At 45.5% G+C, this 23,810-nt stretch overlaps 2 protein-coding genes across 2 annotated transcripts in view; both read right to left on the bottom strand.

Moving 5' to 3' along the window:
• Positions 1 to 296: 296 nt before the first annotated feature.
• On the bottom strand, positions 297 to 4,179 carry LOC309518066 (uncharacterized protein). The gene is made up of 4 exons (XM_082197876.1): positions 3,885 to 4,179; positions 2,654 to 2,736; positions 1,883 to 2,000; positions 297 to 1,222 (listed from the first exon to the last, which is right to left on the bottom strand). Exons 3-4 carry the CDS (start codon positions 1,893 to 1,895, stop codon positions 387 to 389), a joined length of 849 nt encoding a protein of 282 aa, XP_082054002.1. The 5' UTR covers positions 1,896 to 2,000; positions 2,654 to 2,736; positions 3,885 to 4,179; the 3' UTR covers positions 297 to 386.
• A 10,449-nt stretch (positions 4,180 to 14,628) lies between these two features.
• LOC309518030 (uncharacterized protein) overlaps positions 14,629 to 23,810 on the bottom strand; it is a 118,403-nt gene continuing 109,221 nt past the window's right edge. The window contains exon 4 of the mRNA XM_082197815.1: positions 14,629 to 16,246. Within this exon, the coding sequence (XP_082053941.1) occupies positions 14,913 to 16,246 (1,334 nt within the window). The 3' untranslated portion in view covers positions 14,629 to 14,912. The remainder of the gene's footprint in view (positions 16,247 to 23,810) is intronic.

Below are 23,810 nucleotides of genomic sequence, written 5' to 3'. Positions count from 1 at the left end.
CTAGAAGTCCATCTCTCTGCCATGCAGGCCTATTTCCACATGGCCTGGGACAGAAGGGCCAAGTAAGATGTATGGAAAGAGAGACTCCAGCTACAAGTTAAGGCTGCAGAGAGCAACCAAGGGGATCAAGGGTCTCGAAACCAAGCCTTATGAGGAACGGTTGATTGGAGTGGGGGATGTTTATTATGGAGAAGGAGATGTTATAGACATCTTCCAATATCTAAAGAGCTGTGCCATGGAAGAGGGAGCAAGCTTGCTTTCTCCTGCTCTGCTGTATTGAAGAAAGGAGATTCTGACAGTAAGAACTGTTTGCTTGTGGAAACAGTAAGTTCAGGTGGTGGTGGACTCTCTTGAAGGATTTTAAGCAAAGGTTGGGTGGCCATCTGTTATGAATTATTTTGTTGAATATCCTTCATTGCAGGGGGTTGGAGAAGATGACTCTCACCGTCCAATCCAATGCAACAATTCAATGATTCTTGGGGAATCTGATTCTCCCTGCTGTGAGATCTTTGATGAGAAGTGAGAAAGGACTCCTGACTAAAACACTCTCCGCATTCCAAGCATTTATATGGTCTCTCCATTGTATGGATTATTTGATGGGAAATGAGATGGGAGTCCTGACTAAAAGTCCTTCCACATTCCAAGCATTTATGTGGACTCTCCCAGGTATGAGTTCTTTCATGGGAATTGAGACTTCCCTTCTGACTGAATCTCCTTCCACATTCCAAGCACTGATAGGGTTTCTCCCCTGTATGAATTCTTTGATGGAAAGTGAAAGAGTCACTTCGAGAGAAGCTCTTTCCACATTCCAAGCAATGATAAGGATTGTCTCCTGTATGAATTATTTGGTGGGAAGTGAGCTTGGCCTTTTCATTGAAGCTCTTTCCACATTCCAAGCACTGAAAAGGCTTCTCCCCTGTATGAAGTCTCTGATGGGTAGTGAGATTGGCCCGCTGACTGAAGCTCTTTCCACATTGCACACACTTGTATGGTTTCTCTCCAGTGTGAATTCTTTCATGGACAGTGAGGTGAGCCCTCCAACCAAAGCTCTTTCCACATTCCAAGCACTGATAAGGTTTCTTCCCATTGGGATTTCTTTGATGGGAAGTTGAATGGGAGCTTTGACTGAAGCTGTTTGCACACTCCAAATTTTTATTTGGTTTCTCCCCCGTGTGAATTTCATCATGGTCTCCCTTGCTCTTCATTTCCAATTCATCACCACCTGCAGAGAAAAGAGAAATGGATTAGAGCCTCAGCAAGAAATGGAGAACCCTAATTATTGAACAATGCTCATTAACGCTTGTGACAGGAAAAGAACTGAAGGGAGATAGATGGGAGGTCTTACTTGAGGTTTCATTGAATTGGTTGGCTGGCATTCAGGGACATCTTTATGGGAACCTAAGATTCCAAAAACCTAGCTCTTTTCTGGAATGGATTTTGTCTGGCCCAATCACCAACTCGGTTCCATCTCTAATGTCAGTCATCTCTTTGGTGAAGCAAAATGGACAGAAGCGGTGACTTCCAAGGTGGGGGAGGCTAGCTAGTTCTTGGCTGTTGCCGCTCAGCCAGCAGAGATTCTTATGTGATGATTTATGATAGCCAGGGCAAAGACACCAGTATCACACTCTTCCTTTGAAGTTATGGAGATGAATTGGGGGTGAACCTCACATGCTCTTAAGGAACCGCTTTTTATACTGAGATAAGAAGTTTGTTTTCAGGGCTTTCAATATTAATTTTTACTAAAGGTTTTCCACTTAGGATACAATGAAAGGCAAACTAAATAAAAATGAAACACAGAGGATAAATAGAAAAAGTAAATTGGATAAATAAAAGGTGAAGAAGCACAAGAAAAGGAAAATATAAAGCCCTGTGTCAAGGTTACCAGGAGAGGCCATGATTCCACAATTCTCCTCTATGACTTCTGTTCTCTGGTCAGGATCCAGCAATGCCCACTGCTCACCCGTGAAACAAACAGCGATGTCTTCAGAGGACAGTGAACTCTTTAAAAGAGAGAGAGAGAGAAAGGTCCTCCTCTTAGCCAGTATAACAATTATCTACTATGAATTGTTTGGTTGTTTTCTGCATTGTCTTCATGGGATAGTTTTGCTGCACAATTTAAGTATGGATGCTTATTTTAACGTTTTAATGCAATTATTTTTATGTGTGTTTTGCAGTGTGCATTAAGAAAACTCCAAGGGCACATGGGGCACAAGGTAGGGAGGGTGGGGAAAGTCCCATTCTGCAACAGATGGGGCTAGTTAGGTGAATCATGGCTGCTGCTCTTTATGGTTTGTAAACTGATGAGCGGCAGTGGAAGACAGGAGTGCCTGTTGTGTTCTGGTCCATGGGGTCACAAAGAGTCGGACACGACTAAACAACAGCAATAAAACTGATGAGAAGCATGCTTTAGTATTCATGATAAATAGACAAATAAAACTGCAACTAGCGATAGAGACATTCAGAAGAAGAATTAAGGTGAGGTGGATGTTCCTTAATCTCAGTACATAAATCTTCTTCAATAACATTTTCAGTCTTTGTTAAGGGCAGTTTTGACAAAAGACAAGAAGAAGCAGCGAGAGATTCGTTTGACTCCAGAGGAATCATGGCTGCCCCACCCCTCCGCCTCTTTCCCCACAAGGCCGCCTTCCCCTACCTGAGCTGGTTCCACAGCCGCTGCCTCCTCTCCGCCACCAAGAAAAGATGGATGAGAAGGTCTTGCCAGCAACCTTATATCACCTGCAAGAGACAAAGGTAAGTGGGAAGCCAGGAGTGCATGACGCTTCTCTCAAGACGTGATTCATGGCCTAACTAAAGGTGGACCTTAGAGAAAGTACAGATGTCACTCAGGAATTTCCAGAGGGACAAATGTAAGGTTCCTCACTTAGGCAGGAAGAACCAGCTACACAAGTATAAGATGGAGAACATAGGGGTTTTCATAGACCAAAAGCTGAACATGAGCCAACAGTCTGATTCAGCAGCAAAAAAGGCTAATGCAATTCTAAGCTGCACCCACAGAAGTCTAGTTTTCAGATTAATGAAGTAATAGCACCACTCTATTCTGCCTTGAGCAGACCCCTCCTGGAGTTATGGGCACCAACATTTTGGAGGGATATTGGGAAGCTGGGAGGTGGGCAGAGGAAGGCGACCCGGGTGATTGACGGTCTGGAAGCCAAGCCTTATGAGGAATGGTTGAGGGAGATGAGAAAAGAGGAACCTGAGAGGATGGGAATTGACTCAATGGATTCAAGGAGCTTCTGTCTAAGTCTCTGAGGGTAAGGGGTGTTCAACAGTGGAACAGCCTCCCTGCGAAGACTGGTGGACTCTCCTTCCATGAAGGTTTTAAAACTGTCCTGGATGCTTTAGTTGACCTTCTTGCATTTTACGGGGTTCAGCTAGATGACCGTCAGGATCCCTTCCAACTCTACGATTCTAGGTGTCTCCTGTGCTGAGTGCATTGCCCTCTACATGGAGCTGCCTTTGAGGAGGACTCGGAAACTGGGGCCCAATGCGGCACCCAGATTATGGACTGAGCTCCCTCCCTTGATTTATGGCATTTCTACGCGCGCGCCCCCCCCCCGCGCTTTTTCTCCCCATTGCCCAGCATTTGAGTGGAGATTCCTGCATTGCACAGGGTTGGACCCTCGTGGGTCCCGATTCTGAGATTCCAGAGCTGCCAAGCTCCTGCGATCTCGCCCCTCCCTGGGTTTGCAGAGAGGGAGGGGGCATGGGCGTAGCAAAGGGGGGCGGCTGCGGGGGAGGACCCTCTGCTCCCCCCTTTGCGGGTTGTTGGGGGAGCCCCCCATGCCCCCTCCCCTGCCCCAGCCCTGGGACCCCCCCTTCTCCCCACGGCCCCCCCCCCTCTGGGGAAGAGAGAGGAGACTCACCCAGCGGAGAAGCTCGGCAAAGGCGACCGGAGCCCCCTCTTCCGGGGAGGGCGGGGCTTTGCCTCCGGAGGTCCCGCCCTCCTGCGATTCTGTTTCCGCTCCTCTCTGGGAATCCAGCTCCGCTCCTCTTAACTCTTGGCCTGCCGAGCGCGCCCTCACTTGGGGGCCCTCCTCTTTGCTACGCCCATGGAGGGACCCCCAGTATTTCCTTGCAATCTCCTTTCTTCTCCTTTTAATCCTTTAGTTTGGATCCATTATTTTGTGTTCCAGATGAAACCTAAATCTATTCTGCTCTTGAGACATGGACCATCGTTTGGCATGATAATACGTTCCCGTGAAAAAGTTCTATTAAAAGGGGAAGGGGGGTTTGTAGCGTGTCCTGTTTACAGAACTATACAAATTTTCGTTGGAACAAATTTCATTGTATTCATTCATAAGGCATTTCCCCAATGGGTTGTTTTCTCTTTTTTTCTCTTCTGTGCTTGAGACATGGATCATAGTTTTTACAAGATAAGAAGCTCCTGATCAAATCTTTTGAAACATGAAAAGTTCCTGCTGAAAGAACCAGAGGACCAGATCTCGCGGGAGCAAATCTCGCGGCAGCCTTTGACGAGCCCTTTCCTCCTCTCCTCTCTCCTCTCTGCCTGCCCCTTCCTTCTGGCCCAGCAATGAGGGCTCAGCCCCCCTCAGAGCAGCCCCACTTGCAAGGCAGATCCGGAAAGGGGGCAAGACTAAGGGGGGAGAGGGGGGGGGAGAGGGAGAGGGAGAGATGGACAGCCGAGTCTGGAGCTGCAGTCCCTCAGAGACGCCACCAGGGGGCGGGACCCTCTCTCTCTGATTGGCTCCCCAGAGAGGCGGGGGCGGAGCCAGCCCTTTGGGCGGGAAGATGAGAGGCGCCTTTTCGGAGGGAGTTTGGAGGCGGGAGCTGAGGCGGGAGGAAGGAAGAATAATAATAATAATAATAATAATAATAATAATAATATGATGATGATGATGATGATGACTGAGAGGCTGAGTCTGAGGGAGCAGTGGAGAAGCGGCTCTGGCCTGGGTGGAAGATCCTCCCTGAGGAGAATCTCGGGGGCCAGAAGGAGGAGCCTGGCAGCTGAGGGAGGAAGAGGGGCTGGAGGGGCCAGGGGGGGGGAGCCAGGCGGAGTCTCTGGGGGTCTGAGAGGAAGAAGGGGGCCGAGGGATCCCCGGGGTCTGGCGCCTCCGGAGGGGCATTGCTGAGAGGAGAGAGGGAGGCTGAGGAGAAGGAACCTGGGCTGGTCAAAAGGATGGAACTGCTCCACCTCCATAACTAGAGAAGGAGCCAGAGACCGAGTTGAGCTTCTCTCCCCCCCCCTCTAGAAACCGGAACATCTAGACTTCCGGTTCGGCGCCAGCGCTAATGGCTGCTCCCTCTCCGAGCTCCGGAGGAGAGCGGCTCTGCGAGTTCGGGTCTGACCCGCTACGGCAAGCGGGGGACCCCTAAAATCACAGGAACGGAGCCTGTGAACAAGGAGATTCGGTGGGCACCTGAAGCGCCCCCCTTTACCGCAGAAAGAGCCTTTTTAAAGGCTCCGGAACGACAACGGGGAGCGCGGTGCTGAGAATCGCTACCCAGCCCGCAGGGTGAAGCCGCGTCGCCATTAGTGGAGAGCGCCGATTCCCTTCCTGAATAATCTGGACAAAAAAGACCCGTGAGTAAGATTGAACCTTTATTCGTGTCAAAACTACTTGAAATTAGGCTGAAAACGGGAAAGGCGAAAATTAAGGAAGTCTGCCTTCCCCCGACTGCATGACAATTAAAGCAACGAAAGTTACTGAGCTGCATCCATATGGGATATTGTCTTTAACTGCTTGAATCCGACATTTGGACTTTGACTATCCCCTCTAGCTTGCAGGGCAGAGGGGAGGAATAAGTGATTTTATAAGCTGCATGACCAACTTAAAGGAAAGGGAATTCTCTGCAGCCTTCAACCTGGCACAAACTGCTATTAAAACAAAGGAACACTGAACTGACTTGACTCCTGTGAAAGTAACAAAGTGGAAGTCTCATTGCTTATTTGTTACAAAGTTTTGGGACTCTGTGGACACAATATATCAGGGAAGGCTGGGACTCTATCTATTGGGAAAGTGTTGCAATATACATATAGAAGCCTCCCGATAAATTTGCTTTTTAAATACTCTTTGCCTTTGTTTGCGGACATTTTGATTTGCTCCCTCTAGAGGGTAAATTAAAAGTTGCTACGCTTTGGGACAGTGGAATTTTCCTTTAGGAGAAGGCTCTCGTGGGAAACGACCTTGGGATATGAGTGGCCCAGCAGACGAGATAAGCACGAGAGCCAAGACAAGGCAATATCAACAACAGCTACAGCAACACAAGAAAAGAGGCTCGATCTCAGGCATAACCCCTACAGCGACAACAGGACAAGAAAAAGGTACAGCAGTCTCCATGGATGCAGTGTCGCAAGCCCTTCTTAAGATAAACCAGTCTCTGGAGAATCTAACAAAGCAGACGGCTGAAAATACCAAGAAATTGACAGAGAATTCACAGAAATTGACAGATTTAACAACAAGACTTGACCTGAATACAGAATCTATAAACAGGCTTACGCAAGAAAATTCTGCCACACGTCAAATTGCGGAGGAAGCCAGAACTATTGCTGGAGAGACCCAGGAAAAATTAGAACCGATTGCCAGGAAGGTCTATGACCACGACGCAACTCTGGCATTGTGGGAACTACAAAGAAAAGAAAGGAATTTGAAACTACGATCAATTCCAGAGGACGAAGGAGACAATCTTACGGACTTTTTAACGAAAGAGTTTGCTGATTCCTGGGAAGATCTAGAGGAAGACGAATTTAAAATTACAACAGCATTTAGACTGGGCAGAAGACAGAACAGAAAGGCGCCGAGAGACTGTCTGATTACCTTGAGATCGAAGGAGGAAAGAGACAAAATTCTAAGACTGCACTTTGAAAAGGCCTTACAAATTGGGAACTCACCGATACAGATCTTTAAAGACATTCCTAAACATATTTTGGATTTGAGAGCTTCTTATAAGGATTTGGTTTACCTGTTGAAGAAGAACACCATTCTCTTCAGGTGGGAATTTCCACAGGGACTGTCTTTTGACTATAGGGGGAAGAAGGTGAAAATAAAGACGATACAGGATAAAGACAGGTTCCTGCAAAGAAATCAAGAAGATTTACAGAAAGGAACTGTAGACCCAATTGCTGAGCAAAAGAGTGTAATAGACATCCTGAACCTTTCGTTTGGACAGAATCTTCCACCACCAACAGAGGAGGAACAACAATTGGGAGCTGTTGGAGGAATACCAGAAAAATAACAAGATGGCCCTGCAATTCCTTAGCTGGAATTGTAATGGGATGAACAGTCCTTTGAAGAGACGACAAGTATTCCATATTTTGTACAGAGAACAACTGGACTTGATTTGCTTACAGGAAACCCATATAACTAGAGCACACAGGAGACTGCTTATGAATAAAAAATTGGGACAAGAATTTATTTCGTCGGACAAAGTGAAAAAAAGAGGAGTTGTGATTTATGTAAAAGAGAAGTGGGCTCCAAAAATGATGTTCAAAGATGAACAAGGAAGATATTTAGCGGTGGAGATTCAGGTACAAGGAGAAAAATTTCTGATAATTGGGATCTATGCACCAAATGAAGGTAAAGCAGAATTCTTCAAAAAACTCCATGAAACTTTGACGGATTATTTGGAATACAATATGATAATCATGGGAGATATGAATGGTGTAGTCTCTACAAACATGGACAAGACACAAAGACTGACACTTACTAAAGAAGGGAGACTCCCGAAGACTTTCTTCGAAATGACTGAAAATATGGACTTAATAGACATTTGGAGAACAAGGAACCCTCTTGAAAGAGAGGGAACCTTTTTCTCCCATGCAAAGATGACCTGGACCAGAATCGACCAAATATGGGTTACTAGTGGAATGGCTCCGAAGATTAAGAAGGTAGAAATCTGCCCAAAAACCTGTTCCGACCATAACGCCGTGAAGATGGAAATGAAATTTACAACAACTGGTCAGTTTAGATGGAGAATGAATGACACCCTATTCCGAGATAGAGAGATCCACATGAAGGCCCAAAAAACTCTAAAGGACTATTTTGAAATCAATCTAAAGGGCGATGTGGAAAAAAGAGTGATCTGGGACGCAAGTAAAGCTGTGATGCGAGGATTTTTGATTCAACAAAATTCAATAAAGAAGAGAAAACAGAATGAGAAAAAGGAAAAAATTTTGGAAAAGATAAAAGAAGGAGAGAAAAAATTAAGATCAAAACCAAAGTCCCAGGAGATTTTGAGGGAGATTAAGTTGTATCAAACACAATATATGGAACTGATGAACCAAGAGATAGAATGGAAAATAAAGCAAATGAAACAAAAGACATTTGAGTCGGCAGACAAATGTGGTAAACTTCTGGCATGGCAACTTAAGAAAAGACAGAAATTAAATACAGTCACAAGTCTAGAAGTGGATGGAAAAAATATATCTAAACCCAACGAGATAAGAAATTGCTTTGTGAGTTATTTTAAAAAACTTTATTCCCAAGGATTACAAAATGAAGAGGACATAGATAAATTCCTTAATAAATATGGATTACAAAAAATCTCTCATCATAGCAAGGTGGATCTAAACCAGAGAATAACAGAACAAGAGATAGAGGGTGCCATTCAGGACATGCAATTGGGCAAATCTCCAGGGCCAGACGGACTGACTTCCAGATATTACAAATCTTTAAAGGAATGGCTGATACAACCGTTAAAGGAAGTTTGTAACGAGATCTTAGAGGGAAAAAAGGCACCCGAATCGTGGAAAGAAGCATATATCTCACTCATACCAAAGACAGAGACTGAAAAGACTCAACTGAAGAACTACCGCCCAATTTCGTTACTGAATGTGGATTACAAAATTTTTGCAGACATTTTAGCAAAAAGATTTAAAAGAGTACTGATGGAGAAGATTCACAGAGACCAAGCAGGCTTTCTCCCAAAAAGACACCTCTCAGACAATGTTAGGAATATAATAGACATTTTGGAAAAGTTAGAGGTGAACATAAATACTAAAGCAGTTTTGATATTTGTGGATGCGGAGAAAGCCTTTGACAATATTTCGTGGAGTTTTATGAAAAAGAATCTTCATGGGATGGGGGTAGGACAAGGATTTGAGAATGGTATGGGTGCAATATATTCCGAACAAAAAGCTAAGTTGATTGTAAATAATGTAATAACTGAGGAACTTAAGATAGAAAAAGGAACACGACAGGGGTGCCCAATTTCCCCATTGCTTTTTATTTCGGTCCTGGAGGTGTTGCTGAACATGATTAGAGACGACCAGCAGGTTAAAGGTGTAAAGGTCGGAACCACCTTTAGGTCGAGACCAGGGAAAGGAGACTGCGGAAGAAGATTGGAAGAAATTCAAGATTTATCTTAAGGACTACTATAAACTTGATGAAGTTTAGAATGTCGAGATTCTATAGAGAGAAAGGGTTGCAGTAATATAAGATTAGAATAAGAAAGGACTATGATGAATTAGAGTTGGAAAAAACATTTATAAGTTGCTATAAAATTTGGACATGAGGATGCAGAAAGGGGAGGTATGGGGAAGTCCGAGGAAAGAAGTTTATGAAATGACATTATGAAATTATACTTGTTTGTTTGTTTGTTTTCTTTTTTGTGTTGGTCTGTTATAAAAACTTTTGTAAAATTAATAAAAAATATTATAAAAAAAAAAAATAAAGGTCGGAACCAAACACTATAAGTTAAGAGCGTTCGCAGATGACCTTGTTTTGACCTTGCAGGAGCCAAACACTAGTACAAAAAGAGTGTTGGAAATAATCCAACAATTTGGACAGGTAGCTGGATTTAAATTGAATAAACAAAAAACTAAAGTCTTAGGGAAAAACCTAACAGATATGGAAAAGAATAAGTTTCAAGAAGAGACAGGTCTGACGGTGGTTAAGAAGGTGAAATATCTAGGGGTTAATTTAACATCTAAAAACTTGAATCTGTATAAGGACAATTATGAAAAATGTTGGTCAGAAATTAAAAAAGATTTAGAAATATGGTCAAATTTGAGATTGTCAATGTTAGGCCGAATTGCAGTGATTAAGATGAATGTACTGCCTAGAATGTTATTTTTATTTCAAACTTTGCAGATTATTGACAAGATGGACTGTTTCAAGAGGTGGCAGAAAGACATTGCGAAATTTGTCTGGCAGGGCAAAAAGCCCAGAATAAAATATAAAATTTTAACAGATGCAAAAGAAAGAGGGGGATTTGCCCTGCCGGACTTAAAATTGTACTATGAAGCAGCAGCATTCTGCTGGCTGAAAGAGTGGATGCTCCTCGAGAATACAGATATCTTGGACTTAGAAGGTTTCAATAATGCATTTGGCTGGCATGCATATCTATGGTATGACAAAATCAAAGTGCATAGTGCCTTTAAAAATCATATTGTAAGGAAAACGTTGTTTAATGTTTGGATGAGATATAAAGATCTGTTGGAAAACAAAACCCCTAGATGGTTGTCACCCTTAGAGGCTAAGGCCCACAAGAAAGTTAATATGGAGGTCGGATGGCCAAAGTATTGTGAGATCTTAGAACAGGATGGAGAGAAACTGAAATTAAAGAGCCATGAAAAATTAAAACCCAAAGTACAAGATTGGCTCCACTATTATCAAATAATGGAGGTTTTTAAACAAGACAGGAAAATTGGCTTCCAGGTGGAAAAATCAAAACTTGAGACAGAATTGTTAGAACCCAATACTAAGAATTTGTCAAGAATGTATAACTTGCTGTTGAAATGGAATACACAAGACGAAACAGTTAAATCAGTTATGATTAAGTGGGCACAGGACATTGGTCATAATATTATGTCTGCTGACTGGGAAAGGTTGTGGAACACTGGTATTAAATTTACGGCATGTAGTGCTTTAAAGGAAAATGTGATGAAAATGGTCTATAGGTGGTACATGACTCCAGTTAAGCTAGCAAAAATTTACCATTTGCCTGATAACAAATGTTGGAAATGTAAGGAAACTGAAGGTACTTTTTATCATCTTTGGTGGACATGCCCGAAGATTAAGGTTTTCTGGGAGATGATATATAATGAAATGAAAAAGGTATTTAAATATACCTTTCTTAAGAAACCAGAGGCCTTTCTCTTGGGCATTGTCGGCCAACTGGTGCCAAAAAAGGATAGAACTTTTTTCATGTATGCAACAACAGCAGCAAGAATACTGATCGCAAAGTATTGGAAGACACAAGATTTACCCACCTTGGAAGAATGGCAGATGAAAGTGATTGACTATATGACATTGGCGGAAATGACGAGCAGAATTCGTGACCAGGGAAAGGAGACTGCGGAAGAAGACTGGAAGAAATTTAAGATTTATCTTAAGAACTATTATAAACTTGATGAAGTTTAGAATGTCGAGATTCTACAGAGAGAAAGGGTTGCAGTAATATAAGATTAGATTAAGAAAGGACTATGATGAATTAGGATCGGAAAAAACATTTATAAGTTGCTATAAAATTTGGACATGAGGATGCAGAAAGGGGAGGTATGGGGAAGTCCGAGGAAAGAAGTTTATGAAAGGACATTTTGAAATTATATTTGTTTGTTTGTCTGTTTTTCTTTTATGTTTGTTTGTTATAAAAACTCTTGTAAAACCAATAAAAATTTTATATAAAAAAAAATAGAAACCGGAACATCTATTTACCTGAAGTGGAACAGCTCATTTGAGCAAGTGAAGTTGAAGGAAAGGTGTGCTTATAAAAAGGTAAAGGTACCCCTGCCCGTACGGGCCAGTCTTGCCAGACTCTAGGGTTGCGCGCCCATCTCACTCTAGAGGCCGGGGGCCAGCGCTGTCCGGAGACACTTCCGGGTCACGTGGCCAGCGTGACGAAGCGGCATCTGGTGAGCCAGCGCAGCACACGGAAACGCCGTTTACCTTCCCACTATAAAGCGGTCCCTATTTATCTACTTGCACCCGGGGGTGCTTTCGAACTGCTAGGTTGGCAGGCGCTGGGACCGAACGACGGGAGCTCACCCCGCCATGGGGATTCGAACTGCCGACCTTACGATCAGCAAGTCCTAGGCACTGAGGTTTTACCCACAGCACCACCCGCGTCCTGCAAGGTCTACCTTATAGGAATGTTTTAAAAGTTTGTTTTTATGGAGCACTTTGATAAACGCTTCAGAATGTACCACACGGAGGTTGTTTCTCTCCCCATGTTGCGCCCACCCCCTCCTGCTCCACCTTCCCTCTGCATTCAGGGGGCACAGCTGGGCCTTTCAGCAAACACCCCCTTATTCCCACTGCCACCCCAGAACTCTGACCTGAACACTTCACCCCAATCTAGCGAAGAATGAGGTGTGAGCTGGAGTACAACTGATTTATTAAAAACAAACACTAATTTCAAGATAACTTGGTGTAGATAAGTTAGGGCTTCCGTAGGTCCAGATTTTCCCAGACATTACCAGGATTTTAAAAGTGGAACTGACGTCTGGGGGGAATTTCTGGAATGCAGTGCTTTGTCCTAGCTTTTAGGCCAATCAATTGGAAATTTGGCATTTTCATAAAACTTTTTGAGGGGGGTTCCTTAAAAAATGCTCGTCCTGGTTTTTACTTTTTGAAATAAGGCAACCCTAACATTAAGTGTATGGGACGCGGGTGGCGCTGTGGGTAAAAGCCTCAGCGCCTAGGACTTGCCGATCGAAAGGTCGGCGGTTCGAATCCCCGCGGCAGGGTGCGCTCCCGTCGTTCGGTCCCAGCGCCTGCTAATCTAGCAGTTCGAAAGCACCCCCAGGTGCAAGTAGATAAATAGGTACCGCCCTATAGCGGGAAGGTAAACGGCGTTTCCGTGTGTTGCGCTGGTGCAGGCTCGCCAGAGCAGCGATGTCACGCTGGCCACGTGACCCGGAAGTGTCTCCGGACAGCGCTGGCCCCCGGCCTCTTGAGTGAGATGGGCGCACAACCCTAGAGTCTGTCAAGACTGGCCCGTACGGGCAGGGATACCTTTACCTTTACTTTAACATTAAGTGTATGGTTTCAAATCTTCCAGTTTTTTCTGTTTATTCTTCATTACTTTAGTACTACTGTAACAATGGGTGTTACAAGGATGTTCCTATACTACTGAGTTCAACCTCCAACTGTTTCCTTGCAGGCTTTCTCCACCGGCCTGAGGGGGCCGGGTCCAAGGTGATGAACAGATGGACTCCAGCTACAAAAGCTGGGGCCGCTGAACAAATTCTTGGGCTTAGCAAGTTTGTTGTTGCTATAGGTTTTTCTATCTGTATTTTAGATCTTCTCGTGATTTATGTGGCTATTTTTCAGTGTGGTTAGGTATTTTAATGTTCTGTTTATTGTTTACTACTACTTTGCTATTTATTTATTTAATTTATTACATTTGTATGATGACTTTCACCTGAAGACATCAGAGTGCTTCACAGCATAAAAATACAAAATAAAAACACAAAAGACATAACAAAAACATGAATAAAAACAAAAGAATAACCATCTCCCCACAAACACATCTGAAAGGATGTAGATGGTTTAATTAAACAAAGCCCTGGTTATTATGCTGTAGTAACTCAGCCCCCCTTTCTGACTCTCAGTCAATCAACACTCAGAGGCAGCAGCCCAAACTTTCCCTTTCTGCCTCTCTAGCTAACAGTACCTTAAATGCTCCAGTGTTTTTTTTTACTTAAAAGAAGGTTTAGGTGTGCTCTCATTTTGACTCAAGAAAATCATTTTGACTCAAGAAAATTTTATAGTTCAAATCAGGAAAAATAAATACAGTAAATGGACAAAAGTACAAGGATTCACAAAATGTTTAGGGGTACCCTGCGTACCCCCCCAAAAAAGCACTGAAATGCACTATTATATTATTGTTTTGATACAGGTGTACACAACTTTAAAAACAAGGACCGGAACACTGCGCCTAAACGTGAAGCAGAAGCGCACAAAGGCACAATTTCTGTGAGTCTTATGACAGAGCTAGAGTGGTATAGTGGTTAGTGTCAGAGTATGACCTGGCAGACCTGGGTTCAAATTCCTACTCGGCCATGAGGCTCACCAGGAGTCCTTGGGGGCCAGGCACTGCTTCACATCCTGACAAACCTCACAGGGTTATTGTCAGGATTAAAAGAGGACGGGATTCCATTCTTACAAATATTGTAACAGGTTAAGATCTGGTGAAATACAGTAACAACAGAAAACAGAAACAAAGGATTAAAAGAGGAGGGGGAGAACCATGTAGCAGCAGCTTGGAGGAAAAGGGGGTATTTGAATGCAAGAAATGAATTTCAGCAGGGACAAATATCAGGTTCTGCACGTAGGCAGGAATAATCAGCAACACATATATGTGAAAAGGATCAAGGCCTCTTAGTAGACCACAAGCTTGTAGTGAGTCAACAGTGAGGTGCAGCAGCAAAAAACCCCCAGCTAATGCTATTATAGGCTGCATCAACATAGAATCATAGAATCACGCAGTTTGCAGGAACCCCAAGGGTCTTCCACTCCAACCGCTGCAATGCAGGAATGTTGTGTTGCACACATTCTGTCTCCACAATGGCTTTGATGCTTCTAGGGCCAAACCTTTTGAACCAGAGTTCTGGATCGGCTTCATCCCTGACAAGCTGGAATGGTGCAGAGGAGGGAGACCAAGGGGATCAAGGCTCTGGAAACCAAGACTTCGGAGAAACGGTTGAGGGAGCTGGGATGTTTATTATGGAGATGGAGAAGGAGATGTGATGGACATCTTCCAACATCGAAAGGGCTGTGCCATGGAAGAGTGAGGAAACTTGCTTTTTTCTCTTCCGGTGGAAGGACACACCAATGCATTCAAGATAAAAGTAAGGAAAATCTGATGAAACAACAGGCAGAACTTTCTGACAGCAAGAACTGTTTGACTCTGGAAGAAAGAAGTACAGGTGGGGGTGGACTCTTCTTGAATTGAACGTTTTAAAGCAAAGGTTGGATGACCATCTGTCATGAATGCTTTTGTTGAAAATCCTGCATTGCAGGGGGTTCAAGCAGATGGGACTCACCGTCCAATCCAATGCAACAATTCAATGATTCTTGGAGAATCTGATTCTCCCTGCTGTGAGATCTTTGATGAGAAGTGAGAAAGGACTCCTGACTAAAACACTCTCCACATTCCAAGCATTTATATGGTCTCTCCATTGTATGAATTATTTGATGGGAAATGAGATGGGAGTCCTGACTAAAACTCCTTCCACATTCCAAGCATTTATGTGGGCTCACCCAGGTATGAGTTCTTTCATGGGAAGTGAGACCTGCCTTCTGTGTGAATCTCTTTCCACATTCCAAGCACTGAAATGGTCTGTCCCCTCTATGAATAATCTGATGGGAAGTGAGTTTAGTGCTCTCATTGAAGCTCTTTCCACATTCTGAGCACTGATAAGGTTTTTTATGAATTCTTTGATGGGCAGAAAGGGTGGCACTCTGATTGAAACTCTTTCCACATTCCGAGCACTGAAAAGGTTTTTCCCCAGTATGAATTCTTTGATGGACCGTGAGTAGGTCACTCCGACTGAAACTCTTTCCACATTCCAAGCACCGATAAGGTTTTTCCCCTGTATGAATTCTTTGATGTGAAATGAAGCTGCACCTGTGACTGAAGCACTTTTGACATTCCTCACACTGATATGGTTTCTCCCCTGTATGAATTCTTTCATGAATAATGAGATGACCACTCCGAGTGAAACTCTTTCCACATTCCAAGCACTGGTAGGGTTTCTTCCCAATGGGATTTCTTTGATGGGAAGTTGAATGGGAGCTTTGATTGAAGCTCTTTCCACAATCCAAGTATGGAAAAGGTTTCTCCCCTGTATGAATTCTTTGGTGGAAAATGAGGCTGGACCTGTGACTGAAGCTCTTTCCACATTCCAGGCACTGAAAAGGTTTCTCCCGTGTATGAATTCGTTGATGGGAAATGAGCTGGAACTTTTGACTGAAGCTCTTTCCACATTCCAAGCACTGATAAGGCTTCTCCCCTGTATGAAGTCTTTGATGGGTAGTGAGGCTGGACCTGTGACTAAAGCACTTTTGACATTCCTCACACTGATATGGTTTCTCCCCAGTATGAATTCTTTCATGAATAATGAGATGACCCCTCCGACAGAAGCTCTTCCCACATTCCAAGCACTGGTAGGGTTTCTTCCCAATGGGATTTCTTCGAGGGGAAGTTGAATGGGAGCTTTGACTGAAGCTCTTTCCACATTCCAAATATTTTCTTGGTTTCTCCTCTGTGTGGATTTCGTCATGATCTCCCTTGTCCTCCATTTCCAATTCATCATCCCCTGCAACAAAGAGAGAGATTAACTAGAGGCTCAGCCAGAAATGGAGCCCGCAATTATTGAACATTGCTTATTAATGCTTGTGAGAGAGGAAGAACTGGAGCGAGATAGATGGAGGACTTATTTTAGGGTTCACTGCCTTTGTTGACTGGCATTCAGAGACATCTTTATGGGAACCTGAGATCCCAAAACCCTGGCTCTTTTCTGGGATGGATTTTGCTTGGCCCAATTATGGAATCTGTTCCATCTCTAATATCAGTTGTCTTTGACAGAAGTGATGACTCCAGGGTGGGGGAGGCTGGCTAGTTTTGGGCTGTCAATACCCTGCCAGTAGAGATTATGTGATGATTTATGACAGCCATGGTAAAGATACCAGTATCATGCTCTCCCTTTGAAGATTGGGAGATGAATTGGGATGAACCTAACATGCTCTGAAGGCGCCACTTTTCACACTGAGATAAGAAGTTTCTTTTCAGGGATTTTCAACATTAAATACAATGAAAGCCAAACTAAATAAAAATAAAACAGAGAGAATAAATGGAAAAAGAAACAAACAAATAACAGAAGAAGAGAAAAAGAAAGAAGCCCTCTATCAAGGTTGTATCTTAACGGTTATTCTGGAGCAGAGGAATGGAGCCATGGACAGAAACACTAAGAAACGTTCTGTGATGGCAGAGAAAGAACTGGGAGAGAAATGATCTTTTGTTCAAACTGAGGTAAACTCAGGGGGAAAAGCCACCAAGCAGCTGGTAAACTTGTCTGGAGAGAAAAAAATGGAAGAAGTGGAATGGAAGGACTTTTACGCTTCTGGTCAACACCCACATTCAAGGGTGGCAGTTCTTTAGAACCCCTCTGGGGATTGTGAATAAGTTCAGGCAGAGGGAGGGAGAGAACGAGGCATGTCCTCTCCCGGACGTCTCTGGGAAGAATCAGAGAGACTAAGGTGCATCTAGATGTTGGTTGACCCCATGACTGCCTCCATGGAAGAAGAAATGAAGGGGACGCTGGGAGTGAGTTCTCTGCCAAAGAACTAGCCTCCAGAGCCTTTTTATGAAGCGTGGAAAGAGTCCTCCTTCAATTTGGCTAATTGGATGAAACTAAGAGCCCTCTCTGGACAAGATATGCAACACAGGCTGCGACTTAACCAGCTGTCGTGTAGGAACTGGAATTTCTGAAGATATTTAAATGGAATTTTAACATGGGAAAACCCCTGCAACAGACTTGAATAGAGAAGGAGGGGGGCAGACTGTTTTATGTTACACTATTTCCCCCTGTGCTTTCCCTGCCCTCTCCTGATTAATGAAAAGAAGAAGCAAGTGTCGAGAAAATGCAGAGGTACAAGTTGGAAGACAAGAATGAACTCTGAAAAATGGAACTTATTAAAATTCAAGCCAATGTTTAAAGGGAATAATAACCACACCTGTTGTCATTGAATATATATACAGGCTGAGTCTTATTAAGGTTCACTTTTTCTGTATGCAAGGATGTAAAGGAGCAGCTGATGTATAATGATTTTGGTTAATACTAGGGACGCGGGTGGCATTGTGGTCTAAACCACAGAGCCCAGGACTTGCCAATCAGAAGGTCGGCGGTTCGAATCCCCGCGACGGGTTGAGCTCCCGTTGCTCGGTCCCTGCTCCTGCCCACCTAGCAGTTTGAAAGCACGTCAAAGTGCAAGTAGATAAATAGGTACTGCTCCAGTGGGAAGGTAGATGGCGTTTCCGTGCGCTGCTCTGGTTCGCCAGAAGCGGCTTTGTCATGCTGGCCACATGACCCAGAAGCTGTACGCTGGCTCCCTCGGCCAATAAAACTAGATGAGTGCCGCAACCACAGAGTCGTCTGCAACTGGACCTAATGGTCAGGGGTCCCTTTACCTTTAGAGGATGTTATCTAGATATTAACTGAGAACAATAAACAGCAATAGGGGTTCATCTTGGACATATCTTATACGTGGAATGGAAAGCCGGTTTGGGAAAATTATATGAAACTGAATTAATTGGTTTGCAATTGATTTGCAGCAATTTGGAAGAACAAGAAAAAATAAAGAAGTGGAAATGGAAGGACTTTTCTTCTTAAATCAAGGTGGGACATCATGGCCAACAGGAGATAGGATTGGGTACAAATTAATGAACATATAATAAGTAAAGGATTATTGATTATTATCCAGATAAGAAACATTTGTTATTCTGGACTGGAGGAAGAATTTTCATGATAGCTAGTGATAATAACAACTGGACTTTTTGCGTAGAAAGCAAAATGAACGAACTTGAGGTGTCTGGGATTGATGATTGAGAAAAGACCGCCTAGCAGATTGAGGAACAGCTGGGCACTGTCTTGCAATGTAGCTGGATATTATCCTGGAGTGAATACTTTGAACCATCTGAATATACAGTACATAATGGGCAGAGGGAGAATGGGAAGTCTTCTCTATTTATTTCCTTTATTTCTGTTTTCCTTTTTCAATGATACTTACTGTAGCTTTACTCCATTTTTTTTGTTAGTTCTCTTTTTGTCCTTGTTTTATTTCGTATTTTGAAGTTCTCTAAGCTGGTCTGATGAGGATATTCACAGAAAGCTGCTGTATTACTGATGAAGGACTCTGCGGGAGAGGCAGGGAAGGGATCATCTCCCAGGGAAGGAGGTTGGGAGAAGAAAGGGACGTTCCCTGGTGAGAGCTGGAAGCGTTGATAAGGGTTAAGATCTACCACTGGTAGAGGGCACTGTATTTTATTTTTCTTCTCGCTCACTCTCTTACCCGTTTTCTGTTTTTTCTTTCTCTCTTTGTTACTGTTCTTTTCTTCTCTATGTTTATATAGATTAGTTGGTTTTTAATTCTATTGAAAACTTACAACACAACAAGAACAAGCTACTTCACTTTCCCTAACCACTCTGAAACCTACATTTAAAAAGGACTGGGCAGTTCAGACCAGCCTGATCCTTGTTTAAAAAGGCTGTAGGTGGGGCTGTCAAAATCCATCAAAATCTGGGAGGTTCGTCACATATATATGTATGGAATTTCAAAACATATTGATCCAGCAGGGAGCCTTACTGTCAGGGAACTGACATCGGAGCTAGAGGCGGAGGGAAGGCTCTCAAATGATGCTGGAGAAGGGCCCAGCAGGGAGAGAGGCAGCTCCGCAGATGGGGAAGCGAATCAGGGCAACACCAGGGATATAGAGGGGCTGATGGGGGAATCGGCGAGAGGGCTCCAGGACTCCTCGCTGGAGACCAGCGGGGAGAGCACGGGTCCTCCACTACCCACGCCCACCCTGCGCAGAAGACTTCCGCGCAGAGAGAGTAGGAGGAGACTGGGTGTCAAACAACTTTTATGTTGGAAAAGATTTAAGAAACGCCCACTGACGGATTCTGCTAGCGACTGAGGCAGCCACGAAGTGAAGGGCTGTCCAGACTGAAAGGTTTAGCAAGGCAACAAAGCCTGGAGAGGCGGCAACTTACGCACAAGCAACCCATACACATTGCACTTACCAAGAGAGGCCATGATTCCACAATTATCACCTATTATTCTCCTCTATGACTTCTGTATGCAGAGCTTTCTGGTCAGGGTCCAGCCACGCCCACTCCTCACCCAGGAATCGAACAATGACGCCTTCAAAGCCCAGTGAACTCTAAGAAGAAAAAGAGAAAGGTCCTCCTCATAGCCAGTATAAAGATTATCTACTATGAACTGATTTGTTGTTTCCCACCTGTGCTGTTTTAAGGGGATTGTTTTGCTGCACATTGTAATTCTGGATGCTCCTTTTAACATCTTACTGGAATTATTTTGTGTTTTGTTGTGTACGTTAGGCCAACTTCAAGAGGCATATGGGGACCCAAGGTGGAGAGGGTGGGGAAAGCCCAGTATTGCAACAGATGGAGCTGGTTAGGCAGAGGTCAGCAACCTTTTCCAGCCGTGGGCCTGTCCACTGTCCCTCAGACCTTGTGGGGGGCCGGACTATATTTTGAAGGGGAAATATGAACAAATTCCTAAGCCCCACAAATAACCCAGAGGTGCATTTTAAATAAAAGCACACATTCTACTCATGTAAAAACATGCTGATTCCCAGACTGTCCATGGGCTGAATTGAGAAGGCAATTGGGCCGGATCCGGCCCCCGGCCTCAGTTTGCCTACCCATGTGGTTAGGTGTATCCTGGCCACAGTTTTTTATGAACTGGAAACTGGTGGGAAGCATATTTTAGTATTTCTACTATTTAGAAAAATAAAACAGAAACTACTGTTAAATAATGCTAGCGACGTTCAGAAGGAAAAATAAGAGGAGGGGGCTGTTCCTTATTCTCAGCAATGGAACACCTCAGAAGGTGGTGGACTCTCCTGCCATGGAGGTTTTTAAAGCGTCATGGATGCTATAATTGAAATGGCTATATTACCGTGGTTTTGACTAGATGTCCCTCAGGGTCCCTTCCAACCCCACAATTCTATTAAAGTCTCCTTTGCTGAGTGCGTTGCCAGGTTACCAGACGTCCCTGTTTCCCAGGGAAAGTCCCCAGATTTACAAATCAGTCCCCATACAAAATCCGTTGAAGTTGAAAAGTGTTCCCGGAGTAATTGAAAAAAATCTGGTAACCTTAACTCTTCGTGGAGCTGCCTTTGAAGAGGACTGGGAGACCGGTCCAAAATGTAGCAGCCAGATTACGGGCTGAGCTCCCGCACTTTATTTAGGGCATCTCTATCCCCCCCCCCTTTTCTCCAAGGAGATCCAGGGGGCATCCATGGGTCTATCCAGGGACGTCTTTTCTTTTGGGCGTAGTGGTGGGGCGAGCCAGGGCGCCAGGCAGAGTGTCCGGGGAGGGGAGAGCGGGGAGGTATGCGAGGCGGAGCGGGGGCTTGGTCCCTGCGTGCCTCCAGCACCTGTCGCAGGCAGGAAGGCTCCGGATGCCTTCGCACAGGGCAGAGCTCTCTCTGCTGGCTCCGCAACACGCCACCTCCTCGGCTGCTTACATCCCAAGCTCTGCACATAATAAACTTGACTCTGCCACCACTTCCCCGTCCACTCCGACAGAGATCCCTGGGCTCAAGGCTACACGCTGCAACTGCTGCCCCTAACACCCCTCCCTCCTTCCCCTGCTTCTCCACCGCCTTGCATGGAGCCTGCCTCCTCCCGCTGCCCCCACCACCTTGGCACTCCTTCACATGAACTGTGTCATGCTCCCCCCCCCCCAAGCAAGGATGGTGAGACTGTGGCTGAGCGAGCTGCTTCTCTGCTGCAGCGATTCAGACGGCTGGCTTGCTTCGCCTGTCCCTGCCCGAACGAGACCCCTGTCTGCCTCCCGTGCCTGGCTGCCCAGCCCCACACCACGATCTCACCACGGCAGCCGGTGTCCGGCTGTGTGCGAGGGTGGGAGCAGCCTTTCCTGAAAAAGGTCAACAACTTTGGGGTCCCCCCCTTATAAAAGGTCTGGGGGGTGCTGGAGGGATCTTTGCACCACTGCGCTGGATCTGCTTAAGACGGCCTTGGGTCTACCCCCCCTACCCATTTCGCCCAACATTTTAGTGGAAATTTCGGCATTGCACAGGGTCGGACTAGAAGACCCTTGTGGTCTAAAGCACTGAGCCGCTTCTGGTTGCTGATCGTGAGGTCGCTGGTTTGAAACCGCACAAGGGAGTGAGCTCCCTGCTCCGGCCAAGCTAGCAGTTCGAAAGCAGGCCAGTGCAGTAGATCAAGAGGTACCGCTCCGGCGGGAAGGGAAACAGCGCGCGCTCTGGCCCTCATCCCGGTGTCCCGCCGCGCCAGAAGCGGGCGAGTCCTGCTGGTCACCTGACAAAATCAGGCTGGGAGCCGCCCCCCAGAATCCCCTGGGACTGGACTTCACTGGGTCCCTCCCCTTTTCCCGGGGAGGGGGCGGGGGGGTCCCAGGCTGCATGGATTTGGCAGACCCCCGATGCACCCTCTGGGGAAGGGAGAGGAGGCTCACCAGATCCCGGAAGAGAGCGGGCAGATCCCTTCCTCTCGAGGCAGGCAGGCGCTGCGGAGGGAGGGGCTTGGGCGCGGGAGGACCGGCCTGCTTCCCTTTCTTTTCCTGTCCGCTCTAGGAAGGCAGCTCCGCTCCTCTTAACCCTTGGCCTGCCGTGCCCCCCTTCCCTCCCTCTCCCAAGCAGGAGGATTTGGGGGCCCCTCTTGGCTGGCGAGCTGAGCTGCTCCCTCCCTTGGAAACGGCAGCTGGAAGGGGGAAAGCCCAGCGGGGGGCTGGGGGGACCCCCTTCCTCCGCGGGTTCTTTTCTCTTCTCTCCCCCCCCCCATCCTGCCTAGCAATTCCCTTCCTTCTGCCCCAGTCAGAGGGCGAAGTCCCAGGCGCTTTTCCAGCTCCAGGAGGCCGACAGGGCGCAAAGCTCCTCCACTCGAAAACTGTTAAGCTGGCGCAAGTATCACAGGAGCGTAAGCGGGGCCTGAGGTGTTCAAGACGGCCCGAGCATTGGTTGCGCCTGAAGCAGTCCAGGCAACACCGTGGGACACGATCCAGAGAAGCTCCTTATTGAAAGCTGGACAGAACTGAACAGCCAACAGCTCAGCCGGCCTGCTTTTATAGGCAGCCGGCTGTCAACATTGTAGCAACAACAACCCAGGGTTCCCCGCCTAAAATAACTGACGTGGACCTGAGTGAAAACTATCTACTCTATCCCCCTGCTGGCCCAGGGTGAGAACCTCAGTACATAACAAAAACCACAATTTTAAAAAGCCACAACTAGACAATACTAGGAAATCAGCACCTGAACAGGTTCAGGAGGCGCCTGAGGGCCCCAAAGAGGCGTCAGGAGGCAGCAAATACTGTATCAGAATGGTTTATGTGTGTGACGGAAAGAAGGATCCCCAGCCAGTCAAGGGGGCCGAGGGATCCCCTGGGTCTGGCGCGCAAAAGAAGGCGCCTCAGGAGGGCCATTGCTGAGAGGAGAGAGGGAGGCTGAGGGAAAGTGAGCCTCAGTATTAGGCTGTGAAGGAACCTGGGCTGGTGAAAAGGATTGAACTGCCACACCTGCCATAACTAAGGCAAGGAGCGAGAGGGAAGTAACAGAAATGCATTTGAGCATTTTCCCACCTTGTCTAGAAACAGGAACATCTACCCGAAGGGTACAAACTGATCTTTAGCAACTGAAGTTTAAGAAAAGTTGTTCATATGGTACTGTGTTTCAGCCTGTGACATCCTTATATTTAAGTAATAAGCTAACTTCTACCTGAAAGGTGTTGTTGTTTTGTCGTGTCTGACTCTTCGTGACCCCCTGGACCAGAGCAGGCCATACCTGAAAGTATGCATCTCCTGATCCAGCTGTTTCACCAACCTCTTTTTTGTAAATCAAACTTTTCTTATTCTGTCTGAGACTCCCTTAGTTGAAGTTTCCCTCACACAAGACCCCCACAAAAATCGCAGAAATTCATTTAATTGGCGTACCATTGCGGCAAGTGTGCTAAATTTCACTGGGGGCGCTTAGCAGAGTGAATCCGCTACAGTGTGCAACTTGCAGGGAACAGTATCTGCTTTACACCCCTCTCCTTCTCTTCAACCTCCTGCATTATTTGGGTAACACTACTGGCCCATCTTTTGGGGATGTTGCAA

This window comes from Podarcis vaucheri (genome assembly GCF_965113315.1).
Source record: "Podarcis vaucheri genome assembly, chromosome: 13".
NCBI classification, from domain to species: Eukaryota; Metazoa; Chordata; class Lepidosauria; order Squamata; family Lacertidae; genus Podarcis; species Podarcis vaucheri.
Note: the sequence above shows the minus strand (reverse complement) of the source record. Positions and strands in the feature narration are given on the sequence as shown.